The sequence below is a fragment of the Limanda limanda genome, chromosome 18 (genome assembly GCF_963576545.1).
Source record: "Limanda limanda chromosome 18, fLimLim1.1, whole genome shotgun sequence".
Taxonomy (NCBI): Eukaryota; Metazoa; Chordata; class Actinopteri; order Pleuronectiformes; family Pleuronectidae; genus Limanda; species Limanda limanda.
In genome coordinates, this window is record NC_083653.1 from 7,359,945 (window position 1) to 7,373,923 (window position 13,979).

Consider the following 13,979-nt stretch of genomic DNA (forward strand, 5'->3'; position numbering starts at 1 on the left):
ACAAATTTAAAGCTTTCAACTGTATCATCGTTCTCTTCCTTATAGAAAAATGCAAAACCAACTGCTTCCTTCATAACTTTTTTTGTAGTGTTGCTACTTTGACTTCAGTGTAGAGCCTGAATGCGTCAGCAAATATTGACAATGCCTCATATTTTGTGTTTAATGTGACTGTATGCACAAATCTAAACCTGTAACTATATAATGACTCTAGGGAGTTGGGTAAAACAAACACCTGCATGTTTTTACCTGTATGTTTTGACATGTGCTTCTTATAGGTCATGTCTCCCTTGAAAAACCGATTCTTAATCTCAATGGGACTTTCCTTTAAAAGGTTAAATAGAATAATATAATACAAATAAAATAAAAAAAATTAAATTAAATTAAAGAAAAAAATGTATAATATCAGAAGCCAATTAATTTGCCTGAAAAAAAAAAAAAAATAATAACCAGGATTGCTCAACCCTTGAAAGGACAAAATATAAAATACAATTTCTAAAATCCCTCCAAAAGCCAATTCATTTGCCTTGAAAAAATAAATACTAACCCTTACAATTTCACTGTCTGTCAGTGCCTGTCAGTGCTCGGGCCCTAAAAAAACACTTGATTCTGATTCCAGCCCCTGCAGTAACTCCTCCACGCCGACAGCGGGGCTGCACCGGGGGCGCTGTTTCCGGTGGTGAGCAAGAGGAGGGGGCCTGTGCAGGAGGAGAAGTTGAAGACACAGCGGAGCTAAAGGCGGCTCGTCCGGAAGAAGAAGAAAGACCCTCCATCATTAAAAACTGCGGTGTTACGTGGCGGGTCCCGGGCGGCTTCATGCTCTGTGTCAGCGGGGAAGTCTGAGTGTGTCGGCCGGTGTCCGGGTCCCGGAGAGCGGGGAAGATGCCTTCTCTTCCATGGAGGTACGTCTGGAGCCCGAGCCGCTAACTGGACCTTATGTCCCCGGGAGGACGGGTTCGAGTCGCGGGGCAGCGGCCGCCAGCTGTCGGTTCTTTTATTTATCAAATGCGAATGAAGTCACTTTACACTTAACTGTGTTCAGCTGGGTTTCCAATGAGTGACGGGGCTTTTTAATGGTCTGCAAACCAGCTCCTGGCGGAAGTAGAACTGTTGGGTTCGTGTTCAGGAACTGGTGTCAGCCACACTACTGCTACTAGCTTATTACTAGATGTATTAATATCACTATTACTGGTAGGAGTAGTATTAGTAGTGTTACAATATACTTTGTTTTCATGGGTGTTTCACTCAATTCTGTCCCCCTGGTTCAAACATGTGATAACTTACAACATGTGGTTCCATATTAATTTATATACAAAGAGAGTCATATAATTGAAAAGCACAAGTAGGGCTGGGTGATATGAAAACATGTCATATCAGTCTGTTATTTTAGACAGATAGATGTTCTTTAGTGATCCTAAACTGGGAGATTCATGTTACAGCAGCCGACACATAACTCAACATAACTCATTAAGATAGGATGAAAAAGTTTATATTAGCTCAATGATGGGTTTGCTTAGACAAACACTTAATGGCATTTGACAAACCTGTCTTTTAAATGTGGCTGTTTTCATGTACAAGTTAAACCCAAGTCACATAATTATCTACATCTAAATCTATAGGATCAATGCATCTGGTATACACCTATCAAAATACAATATTTTATTAAGTGAGCTTTTTTTTCCAGTTTTTATTCTAATTGATTTGGAATGCGTCCCAGAATTCGTTTTTTCCCAGGTTTAATCCAGATCTTTATTATATTTCTATCGATAAAAGATATAGTGCAATAGTAATGATTGATATTGTTTTATAGCTCAGCCCTACATCCTAATTTCATAGAAGACACTCACACTGAGTCTCTGCTCAGGTGAATGTTTGTGTTCACTCTTCTGGCCTGTGGTGCTGCAGCCTGTGGGTCGCCTGCTCACTGCATTCCTCCATGTAATAAGCTGCTTGTTCCCAGTCCCAGGTCTCGCTGCAGTAGCCCACTGGTTAGCCAGTTCCCAGAGCAGAGACCCCCACAATGAGGCTCTGTGTGAGCCGGGCTCGCCCCCCCCTGGGAGGAGACCGCCGCCGCCTCAGTCCACGCTGGTGCCACGACAGCATGGAGCACACCTTGCTGGTGATACCTAGGCTTTTTGTAGGGGTGGGTGTAGCAGGACATCTCACTAACCAGGACATTTCCTGTTCAACATCTGATTAGCACTCCTCTGTAGTTTACCTGGTGGCTGTGGATGGAGGTTTGTGTGATAACCCCATTGATTTGATGGGGCTCATGTCAGCTACAGCTTGGCGAACCTTTACCACAAAGTTTGCATTGCAATCTGGGCTAAGTCATAAAGACACGGGTCTAATGAAAGATGCCATTGTGTAGCATTACTGGAAGTGTTTTTGAAGCTCAACTCAACCTTATGACCAAAGTTTGGGCTGTTTCAGCCTCTTCTTCTTCAATTTTCTCTTTAAAATCTGTCCCTTTGAAGCACCTTGACTAAATGAATGCAAATACTAACGTTCAACAAAAGCCATTGTTATTCATCTCATTGCATAACATTTGCCCAAGGCAGCAATTTAAAGATGTTTCTGCTTATGACTAGTTCTTAGACCTGTTATAAGACCTGTTTTAAAGCAAGATGGACAACATCATTTACAGCAACATTCTTCTGTTTGGAGGGATGGGTCCTAATACATGCATAGAAAATAATCTTTATCTGTAGGTGTCCTGTCAATGTGCCTGAAAGGGAAAATACAGTGATCCTGCACGAAAGCTGGATTCCCGATGCTTCAGTGTGATGAGGAAGGAAACATATTAACGTGTCTTCTTGCTACTCAGTTTCTGCTTGTGTTGATATTTGTCATCACTCTTCTCTTGTTATGATACGAGGAACATTAAATGTGTTAATATTCAATTTAATATTACAAAAAGTGTCACCTGTCCCTTTAAATCGTACAACGAAACACAAACGACTGGCTCGTCAGATGTAGATTAGTGGTCGGTTCAGAATGATATGTTTGTCTCTGTGTGTTTCTCCTTTAGGGTTTCGCAACTTGTGTTGCTTCTCTTCCCTTCCACTGTGGCTGCAGAGGAGTCCCCGCTGCTGGAAGGCTGGACCGATGTCTGGTTCTTCAGATTCCTCATCAACATACTGGGATACTCCACCATCATCATCCCGGGCTACCTCCTCATTTGCTACTTCAAGCGCACCAATTACTTAGAAACAGGTTTGGGCACACGCAAAACAACAACAGACAACTTGGGACTTCATGACTGAAAACAGCTTAATTTTGAAATGTATACCTGTTTGAGTCCACATATTAATCGTTGTAGTCCCCTGGATATCAACTTCATGTGTGTTTTTGTTTGTTTCCCGTACCTTCCAGGTAGTGGGATCTGCCATCCTATAATAAGGACCTGTGTATTTGGCAATGAGGCCAAAACAGGTCTGTTGGATGACGTGTCGGTTGCCCCGAGGAACGAAGGCGACTCGGGCTCGTCGCTCAAACAGGGAATCAAACTAGTCTTTTGTGCTGCTGGACTTCAGGTGAGGAGCTGCACAAAAACACAGTCACGTAGCCTGATCAACACATTCTAACTCAGTTTGCCCCATTGTTTTAAAAGTTACAGAAATTTGTATGAAATGTACTGTAACAACAAATGTCGGGTATTTGTTTTTATACTACTATGAATCTGCAATTCTCAATATTTTAATATTAACAACTACAAGTCATGTGATACATAGAGTTGAAGTAGCATTGGGGATAAAACGAACTAGGAGTGAAATGTCCTGGTAGTTGCTTTAGTTGCTTTTTGTGTCTGGACAGATCCGTCACAATAAACCAACTTGTGACAACAAGGACAAAGAACATCAGGGCCACGCATTATCAAAATGAGACAACGATTTTCTTTCCTTTTTCTTTTATATTTGAATAAGAATTGCGTGGTTTTATCCTTCTAAATGGATGTTCTTCACATAATCTCTTCAAGGCCCTAATATTGATCCCTACACTCCGTCATGTGCTAAAAGAAAAAGGAGGGCATTTTATCATGAGTTCTACCCCTGAAACGTCAATACTCTTCTTCTCAGGCTTCGTACCTGACATGGGGGGTGCTGCAGGAGAGGGTGATGACTCGTTCCTATGGCGCCACGACTCCAGAGGAGGAGGGGGAGAAGTTCAAGGACTCCCAGTTCTTGGTCTTCATGAACCGCATCCTGGCTCTGACCGTGTCGGGCCTCTGGTGCCTCCTGTTCAAGCAGCCTCGCCACGGAGCGCCCATGTACAAGTACTCCTTCGCCTCGCTCTCCAACGTCATGAGCAGCTGGTGCCAGTACGAGGCCCTCAAGTTCATCAGCTTCCCCACCCAGGTCCTGGCCAAGGCCTCCAAAGTCATTCCTGTCATGCTCATGGGGAAGCTCGTCTCCCGGAAGAGTTACGAGTACTGGGAGTACTTGACCGCCGTTCTGATCTCACTGGGAGTCAGCATGTTCCTGTTGTCCAGCACGACCAGTAAGCACCCGTCCAACGTCACCACGTTCAGCGGGATCGTCATCCTCGTGGGCTACGTGGTCTTCGACAGCTTCACCTCCAACTGGCAGGACAACCTGTTCAAGCACAAGATGTCGTCGGTGCAGATGATGTTCGGGGTCAACCTGTTCTCCTGCCTCTTCACCGTGGGCTCGCTGCTGGAGCAGGGCGCCTTCTTCGACTCGGTGGCCTTCATGACGCGTCACTCCGAGTTTGCCTTACACGCCGTGCTGCTGTCCGTGTGCTCGGCGTGTGGCCAGCTCTTCATCTTCTACACCATCAGCCAGTTCGGTGCAGCCGTGTTCACCATCATAATGACCCTGAGGCAGGCCATCGCCATCCTCCTCTCCTGTTTCCTTTACGGTCACGCCGTCACCGTTGTAGGTGGATTCGGTGTCGGCGTGGTTTTCCTGGCCCTTTTCCTCCGGGTGTATGCACGTAGCCGCATGAAGTCGGGTCGACGGTCAGCGCTGCCGCTCGCACAGAAGGTGTGACGCCAAACTGGGAACTGAGGCCACGTTTTCTGTGGTGCTTTTTGTCTATTTTTGTGTCTCTGTTTGGTTTGTCGATTTCTTTACACTTTTCTTTTTTGTTTGTTTATATTTTTGTTAGCTACGGTAAAGGAAGGGATTCTGCAGTTTTGACTCTTACACCATGATGACCTCAAGGGGTCAATGTGATTTCAGTGCCTGCAGTATTGTTTAATACACAATTCTCAGACCACAACTTTGCTCTTCGGTTCTTTTACAGTTTGTCAGTGGACTATTTCTTCTATAACCACGATATGTGGCTTGTGGATCCTGTTTAAGGTTCCTATGATCCTGGTAAAAGTGTGTGGGCTATAAAGATAAACATATATTTTCAACATTTCATGACAATACCACCTTATCTGAATCCAAAACATTTGAATGACCTAATCACCTCCATTTAGGCTTTAGTGATGTCCATGCTCCAGAGTTTTCAAGTGCCTAAAATGAAGAAATATGAAAACGCTGCCAGCCCCGTTTTATTTTGAAAACTCTGGGTGAGAGTTGTACTGTAAACTAAGCTCTTTGAAAAGTTCAACCCCCTTTTTGATTCTTATCAGTCACGACTCAACAACGTGCGGTTAAGACAAAATGTCACATCTCCATCGCCGGACCAAGAAAAGAGAACTGTCCTCTTACTTTTAAGCATATGTTTTTTCTCATTTGTAGTATTTTCCATAACTAAGCAACCGGCTGCCGGATAGATGATCTGCTTCCTGTTTCCACCTGCACGCTCATGCCTGGAATGTTTGTGGTTTGTGTTTTCAGGTGTATGGGCGGGGATTATTATTCATTCATTGCTAAAACACTCAAATGGACGGAGGTTGTTACAGTTTTAAAAAGCGGTTTTAAAACTAAAACATGTGTTTCTTCAAATGGATTTTCTTGTAACATCCAGAACGTGGTGCAGACATAATTGGTTTAATTTAAGGTGCATTAACTTGTTCCAGGGGCTAACATCTGTAATGGAGGGTGGGAAACAACGGTTTATGTAAAAAAAAATGATCACATGACATAAAAATTATACAATTTGGCCCTGACATCGCTGAGGCAGATGTTGCTCCAAATTATCTTTGAGATATTTTTGTTTTGTTTTTCCTGACAATGCAGATTATATTTAATATTTCAAAAACGAGCTAAAATAAAAACCAATTGTGTAAATATATTGCTTATTTCCAACCAACTTGTCCGTTGTGTACTTTTGTAAAAGGACGGCTTTGTGTGGGTCACTTTTACACGTGAATGTCTGAAAGACTGGATGAATTTTGATGATGCTCACTGTTGTCAAGGCGATGTGAAGGTACTGTAGGTCTTTGGGGGGCGGGGGGTTTGCAGAATATAATTCATACAAGGGAAATGCAATGTGACTGGTCCCTTTTACTTTATTTTTATCATTCTATTTCCTCTGGTTACTGGATTATTAATAAAATACTAAATTAACTTAAATCGATGAAGTTCAGAGCTTTGATCTTACAGAATGTGGTATTCAGTGCTGTTTTATATATTACACATACCTTCGTTAAGGGCCAACTTTGTGATGACCAATAACACCTGACCAACATGTATTGGTTTTGGCAGCAGTTAAACTGATTGTGGCCATAAGCATGTGTAAAGTCCTTTCATGCAATACAAACAAGATTGTCCTCCAGTGTCCTGTAGGTGGGGTTATGAACTGGTTTTATCAGTCGGTGGGATTTCGGTGGAAATATCAAGAGCTCAGAGTTCAAAGGATTAACAGACTGCCTTGTGTTGTAGTCCAGTAGGAAAGCAAGTTTAGAGTTACAATTTAAGTTCAACATTTTCCATGTCGTGAAACACAGGTCTGTAGATTCATACTAGTATTTCAATATTTTAGACCTCTTTTAAATGCAAGGTTTATTTTAAAAGTATGGTCGGCCTCAGATCTACTTTAATTCCTGTTTGTCATTCGCTGAAACAAGGGTAAATAAGTTTGATGAGTCAGTTTGTATTGCTTATAATATTTGGGTATATAAATGTGATCTGTAGACTTTTTACAATATATGTTGCAGTGTCATTGATACTAGAAACTGTAGCATGACTCCACCTAGTGGTCACTTGGAGCAGTTTTACTAGGAAATTCAGTTAAACTAATACTTAAGTGGCAAATTAGGTACATTAGTGGATTTTAATCCTCCATGATAAAAGGTGAAGACAGCACACAGTCAAAATAAGGTATTACATCTTTAATTTTTTGCAAAACAAAGACCCGGAATACAGACAAGCCTGGACTCAGGCAAAGGAATCATACAGTCCTCTCTCCATGCAGCGTGCAGTGTTGCACATGAGCAGAACCAACCCTCCAGACTGACAATGGAATGTACCATTCCCATGTTCACCACTCCAACATTTAAAACTCAGTGCAACAGGGTACTCGTTAAACAAATGTGCTGTCACCACGAACTTTTACAGCAACAACCAAAACTGCTTTTCTTAAAAGGGGCGTTGCAGAGTAATGCTCTGGACACGAGAGCAACACTGGTCCACCGCACAACATGAATGACTATTTGTTTTGCATTTACTGCGGTTTAAGGGATGAACAATTGAAAAGTGAGGCTAAAGTGTTAAAAATCTGGGACGAGAGGGTGTTGGTTTAATCGACTTCCTCCATGCGTGAAGCATCATCCTCGCCTTCGCCTTCTAGGGGAGGAATCTCGTCGGGGACAGCTGTAGAAGTGGCTTCCTCTGTAGGAACCTCGTCGTCATCGATACCTAGAGGTTCAGGGATGTTATTTATTAGAGATCATTTAAAGTATCGAGTGTCTTAACTTAAGTTGTATCTGCAGTGTTTCCTTACCCAGGCCGAGTTTGATCATTCTGTAGATGCGGTTGGAATGGGTCTGTGGGTCGTCCAGGGAGAAGCCTGAGGACAGCAGGGCAGTTTCAAACAGCAGGATCACCAGGTCCTTCACAGCCTTGTCGTTTTTGTCAGCGTCGGCCTTCTGCCTGAGAGTTTCCACGATGGGATGGTCAGGGTTGACCTCAAGGTGCTTCTTGGCCATCATGTAGCCCATGGTGGAGTTGTCCCTGAGTGCCTGTGCCTTCATGATTCTCTCCATGTTGGCCGTCCATCCATAAGTACTTGTCACAATGCAGCAGGGTGAAGACACCAGTCTGTTGGACACGGTCACCTGGACGACAAAATGAAATAAAGGGAACATCAAGAAACAACCCAACATGCCGTCCTACTTCTAAAATCAAGGAGTAAGTTTAAGTTAATACATGCGGGTCAACCATGTTAGAAATAACACACCAGCACGTCCAGGACCAATTGTTCCATACATTAACATGCTGCATCTACTCAACATTTAAAAACGTCAGAAAATGCATCTTCAAACTTTAAAACTCAAGTATGCAAACTAAAACATGTTAGACCACAAATTCACGTTCTGGATTTTCAGCATCTCCACACAAATCACCTGGAACTCACGACCAGTAAAAATTAAAAATAAAAACGGCAAATCATTCAAGGTTACGTTTGAAAACAGGCGACCAAGGGGCCACCTCAAGCCTGCATGAACTCACCACGATACAAGTTGGGCTGAATTAGATCACCTATTACCAAACAGAACACTGTCAACTGCAGCTGTGAAACTTCAACTCCTACAATGTGAAGGGAAACACTGGATAAAGACTCTACTGTTCCACTAAGATCACTGACCTTCTCCACTTTCTTGTCCAGGATCTCCTTCATGAGCTTGCAGAGGTTCTCAAACTTGGCCTTGTCTTCCTCCATCTTCTTCTTCTCCTCCTCATCCTCGGGCAGCTCCAGGCCCTCCTTGGTGACGGAGACCAGGGTCTTGCCGTCAAACTCCTTCAGCTGCTGGACGCAGTACTCGTCGATGGGCTCGGTCATGTACAGGACCTCGAAGCCACGCTTGCGGACGCGCTCCACGAAGGCGGAGTTGGCCACCTGATCCTTGCTCTCACCTAGAGGTCAAATCAGATTTAATATTTGCTATAAAGAAAAAAACAACACTCTACAATTTTTAAAACTAAATATGTGCAATTAAAAATGAGTTTACGTAACTTTTCTACTAACAACTTAGCAGAAAATAAACTTTTCTTGGAGACAGACTTACCAGTGATGTAGTAGATGGACTTCTGGTTCTCCTTCATGCGGGACAGGTACTCTGTGAGGGAGGTAGACTCGTCTCCAGACTGAGAGCTCTGGTAACGCAGCAGCTCAGAAAGCTTCTTGCGGTTTTGTGAGTCCTCGTGGATTCCCAGCTACAGAGGGAAGAGATAATGGAAAATTGTTCAATACTCAAACATTAGAGCACTATCAAAAGCAAAGATAATTGATTCCAAGCACTGGGTTGGCAGAATCACATGAGACGACATCTATTCCAAGTGTTTCACATGAATGCACTCAGGCTTGACTGGTGAACCAACCTTCTAAACACTGAACTGCAGCTTTGGCTCAGTTCAACTTGCTTCATTATACCAAAGAGGTTTTTTGTTCCCGTTTAGTTTAGTCATGTGAAGCTATATAACACTCTAGAACAAGCCGATTGTTCAGACATGTGATGCAGCTGTCACAGGCAGGTAATATTTAAATTATTCAGGGTAACTGGTACAAGGCTATTTAATAATTCAACAACACTAAGTGACTAATCTACAAATACTAAGTGACTAGTCTACAGCACAAGCCGTGTAATTTAAATAAACCCATTTATGTGCACTAGCGGATTACTTGCATACAATTTTAAAGCGAAATTACAACTTTCCATCTATGTCGTAGTCTTCAACTGGCCTAAAGCATAAAACTATGACTACGCAGTCTTGAAAGCTGGAAAAGCAGCAACAATGAAAGTAAACCTTATGAATCCATGGAGAAGCCCTGAAGACAAGGAATGCATGAATTTATTTATTTTTTTAAATAGAGAAAAGGTTTTTCTTTCAAGTAAAATCAATGTGGTGAAATGCATGTTTATTTCAGATACCTTGAGGTTCTTTGAGAAACCTTCGTAGAACTTCTTGAAGTTCTCCTTGTCCTCAGCCAGCTCTGCAAACAGCTCCAGACACTTCTTGACGATGTTCTTGCGAATGACCTTCAGGATTTTGCTCTGCTGCAGCATTTCTCGGGAGATGTTGAGGGGCAGATCCTCGGAGTCCACCACTCCACGGACGAAGTCTGGATCATAGCAAATAAATCACGGTTTAGATGAACGTATTCTATCACATTTTGCTTTGCAGTATTGTTCAGACGGCGGGACCACTTACTCAGGTACTCTGGGATCAGCTCTTCACAATTGTCCATGATGAAGACTCTCCTGACGTACAGCTTGATGTTGTTCTTCTTCTTCTTGTTCTCAAAGAGGTCGAAAGGAGCGCGGCGGGGGATGAAGAGCAGGGCGCGGAATTCAAGCTGGCCCTCCACGGAGAAGTGCTGTGAAAGAGAAAGAAAATGACTTTAAATTATTATTTTGACTCATGTTTTAGACACTGTGCAGCCTGAGCCGTTAATGCACAGTCATACAGCGGCTTCAGCCTTCCTCTCTTTACCTTGACAGCCAGATGATCCTCCCAGTCGTTGGTCAGACTCTTGTAGAACTCTCCATACTCCTCGTTTGTGATGTCATCAGGGTTTCTGGTCCAGATGGGCTTGGTCTTGTTCAGCTCCTCCTGGTCGATGTACTTCTCCTTGATCTTCTTTGTCTTCTTCTTGTCCTTGTCTTTGGAGTCTTCCTCATCATCAGAACCCACATCTTCAATCTTTGGCTTGTCCTCACCGTCCTCACCTTCCTTCTCTTCCTTCTCCTCCTTCTCGGGCTTTTCCTCCTCGGCCTCGTCGTCACTGATCTCCTTGTCGCGCTCCTTCTCCACCTGTCAACAAAATGATTCTAGTTTAACTTCACTCACAAGACAACAGTTTAAATCCAACGGTACAGAAGGAACATGGAATATCGTCAAATTAAAAAAAACTTACAAACAGGGTGATGGGGTAACCGATGAACTGAGAGTGCTTCTTGACAATCTCCTTAACCCTCTTCTCCTCGATGTACTCGCACTGGTCCTCCTTCAGGTGCAGGACGATCCTTGTTCCACGGCCTATTGGCTCGCCTGTGAACAGTTGGGAGACAATTAAATAACTGCTCAATTAAAATGTTCAAAGTCCAGTATGTTTTAAAGCAAGGACTTACTAGCCACAAAGAAGGTGTGGCAAGTTCAAGGTGCTGGTACAAGGTACACACCAGGGATGCAACTAAATAATTTCATATATATATATTTTTTTTCAAGAATGTGCCAGTTCTCTTTTCTTCAATTAATTAATCTTTATCAGAAAGCAGATAAATGTGCATAACAAACTGTGACTTCATGTCCCTCACACAATTTAGCTCTAAGATGTGGTTTATTATAATAGTTATTAAAAATTGCTTAGATACACAACTCAAACGTGTTCAATGTTTTAACTGCCCCAGTAAAGCTAGTCAGAGAAAGAAGCAGATTGCAGATGTTGCAATCATTGCCTCGTTGATAAATGATAATGTTGCCAGGGCACATACCTGTGTCAACCTTGACTGTGAATGAACCTCCGGCAGAGGACTCCCAGAGATACTGCTCATCATCGTTGTGTTTGGTGATGACGGACACTTTCTCGGCAACAAGGTAGGCGGAGTAGAAACCCACACCAAACTGACCGATCATAGAGATGTCAGCTCCAGCCTGAAGGGAAACAAATTACAAACTTAAACATAGCCTTAAACTTGGGACAATTTGATAGTATGAAAGTATATTATTATTACACATTATCCCTGTTCTATGTGTGGCAAATAAAGGCCATGGCATTATACAGTTAACAATATTCTTGTGTTTTTTCATAAGCTGCAGTCAAGAGGTTTGGTCATACCTGCAGGGCCTCCATGAAAGCCTTGGTGCCAGACTTGGCGATGGTTCCCAGGTTGTTGATCAGATCGGCTTTGGTCATACCGATTCCAGTGTCGATGAGGGTCAGGGTGCGCTCCTCTTTGTTGGGGATGATCTCAATTTTCAGATCCTTGCCACTGTCCATCTTGGTGGGTTCAGTAAGGCTTTCGTAACGGATCTTGTCCAAAGCCTGTGGAAGCAAACATAAAAAGGGGGCATCAATTAATGTTCTATGATTATTAAACTTCTAAAATCAACAAAAGCACTTGTGAGACAACTTACATCAGAAGCGTTGGAGATCAATTCCCTGAGGAAGATCTCCTTGTTGGAATAGAAGGTGTTGATGATCAGGGACATCAGCTGAGCGATCTCTGCCTGGAAGGCAAAGGTCTCAGCCTCCTCCTCTTGGTGCATTTCTTCAGGCATCTGCAAAAGATGGGATCATACAACATGTTCAGTCCACAGCTTTGGGTTACAACGGTGTTAGACGTAAACACAGATAACGACATTATTGTAGGTGGGGGTGCGATGTGATAAACTGTGACGGTACTTTAAGGAGAGGTTGAGTCATTCTTTTGGTTTCATTTAGTCCGAAAACAGAGTCATTGATCGAGTCGAGCCGGTTCCTGGACGGCTGCCATCGTGTTACTACAGATCGCCGGAAGTGGCCATTAACCAACATGGCGTCGAGCGACAGACAATGGGCTCAGCAGACACGTGCTTGACAACGAGCAGAAACGAAAATAACCACATCGCAGAAACTACCAGAACAAACCTTCTGCTTGAGAATAAAGCGTTCACACGTTTACGTTAAAGAAAAAAACACGCCATGATGACGGCTATGGCACATGTAGAGTTAATATGAAGCCATTTTGTCCTCCGGGGGAAAAAAACCAACACCGCTCATTTGCCTTTAAAGGAAACGCAATGCATGGACTTAAACCTGTAAGAAGCCTCGGGTGTGTTAGCATGAACCAAAGCTGCTGTTTTAGCACAGTGTTAGCATAAAACCACTGTAGCTACAATGAGGACAATCGTCGTGTTAATGTTAACTTAACGCGTTTAGATGCTAATGGGAGGAAGGGCGGGGGTGGGTTAGCTTAGGTCGTGTTTTATGATCGAGTCCATTACGACCAAGTGTGAATTATCACGACCGGCTCGGGTTGGAATAAACCCGGGTTAGCAGCGTCATCGCCGCCACCACCACCACACCTGCCGTGGTGCAGTCCCGATCCCGGCCCTGACCCAGTGCGCAGCCGCCGGGGGATCGAGTGCCGCAATATACACACACACGCCGCGAACCGTCCACCCGCTGAACCACCGTGTCAAATAAATCAACGTTTAAAGCAACAAACGTGGAGAAAGCAAAGCTAATATCGAAGCTGGTTCCGGTTTCTCAGAGATGCGGACACGATGGCGGAGGAGGAGGTCGTCGTGACTCGTGGTCTCTTCTCATCCCATCTTCTCCCGGGGAACAACGCAGCGGAGGACCGGCAGAAAACCTCACAAATCCACGGAGAGAACGGGTGAACGTGGAGGAACACGCCGGGGTACGAACCTTGTTGCTTCGTTGACTTTATCTTGAAACAAATGCGACCAACGCTCCGTCCCTTCTGCTCTCTGACGCAGGGAAATGGAAAGGGACTTCCTTTTAATAGACCGGAATCTTTATACACACGCTGCTCGCTGTGTGCGGCCGTATCCCTCCGCGGCGCACCAGCCTGCCACTGGGGTTTAAATGAGACACAGGGAACATGGAATTCTATTTATTTAAATAAAAGTGTGCGGGAATATAATGTTATTATTGATGTGGGAAATAGAGTGAATACGTGGGATTATTTATTATTATGTAATTTGAGTGTTTTTCTATATGTTTTTGCTGTGCTCATGGTTTTATGTGTGTTTTATTTTGCCGCCCTTGTAAAGCACTTTCTAACATAGATTTTGAAATATGCTCTATAAATAAAAGGAATTTTATGTAATTGTTGATGTGGGAAATAGAGTGAATACGTGTGATTATTTATTACTATGTACTTTGAGTGTTTTTCT

General features: G+C 43.3%; 2 protein-coding genes across 2 annotated transcripts; one reads left to right on the forward strand and one right to left on the reverse strand.

Moving 5' to 3' along the window:
• The first annotated feature begins 700 nt into the window (after positions 1-700).
• On the forward strand, positions 701-6,488 carry slc35b2 (solute carrier family 35 member B2). The gene is made up of 4 exons (XM_061091054.1): positions 701-899; positions 3,029-3,213; positions 3,373-3,533; positions 4,077-6,488. The coding sequence occupies exons 1-4, from the start codon at positions 880-882 to the stop codon at positions 5,007-5,009; spliced, it is 1,299 nt and encodes a 432-aa protein (XP_060947037.1). The 5' UTR covers positions 701-879; the 3' UTR covers positions 5,010-6,488.
• Positions 6,489-7,231: 743 nt separating this feature from the next.
• On the reverse strand, positions 7,232-13,579 carry hsp90ab1 (heat shock protein 90, alpha (cytosolic), class B member 1). Its single transcript, XM_061091130.1, has 12 exons — positions 13,489-13,579; positions 12,213-12,356; positions 11,914-12,120; positions 11,570-11,729; positions 10,993-11,126; positions 10,569-10,889; positions 10,287-10,452; positions 10,007-10,197; positions 9,143-9,290; positions 8,722-8,990; positions 7,858-8,191; positions 7,232-7,772 (listed from the first exon to the last, which is right to left on the reverse strand). Exons 2-12 carry the CDS (start codon positions 12,354-12,356, stop codon positions 7,654-7,656), a joined length of 2,193 nt encoding a protein of 730 aa, XP_060947113.1. The 5' UTR covers positions 13,489-13,579; the 3' UTR covers positions 7,232-7,653.
• Between the last annotated feature and the right edge of the window lie 400 nt (positions 13,580-13,979).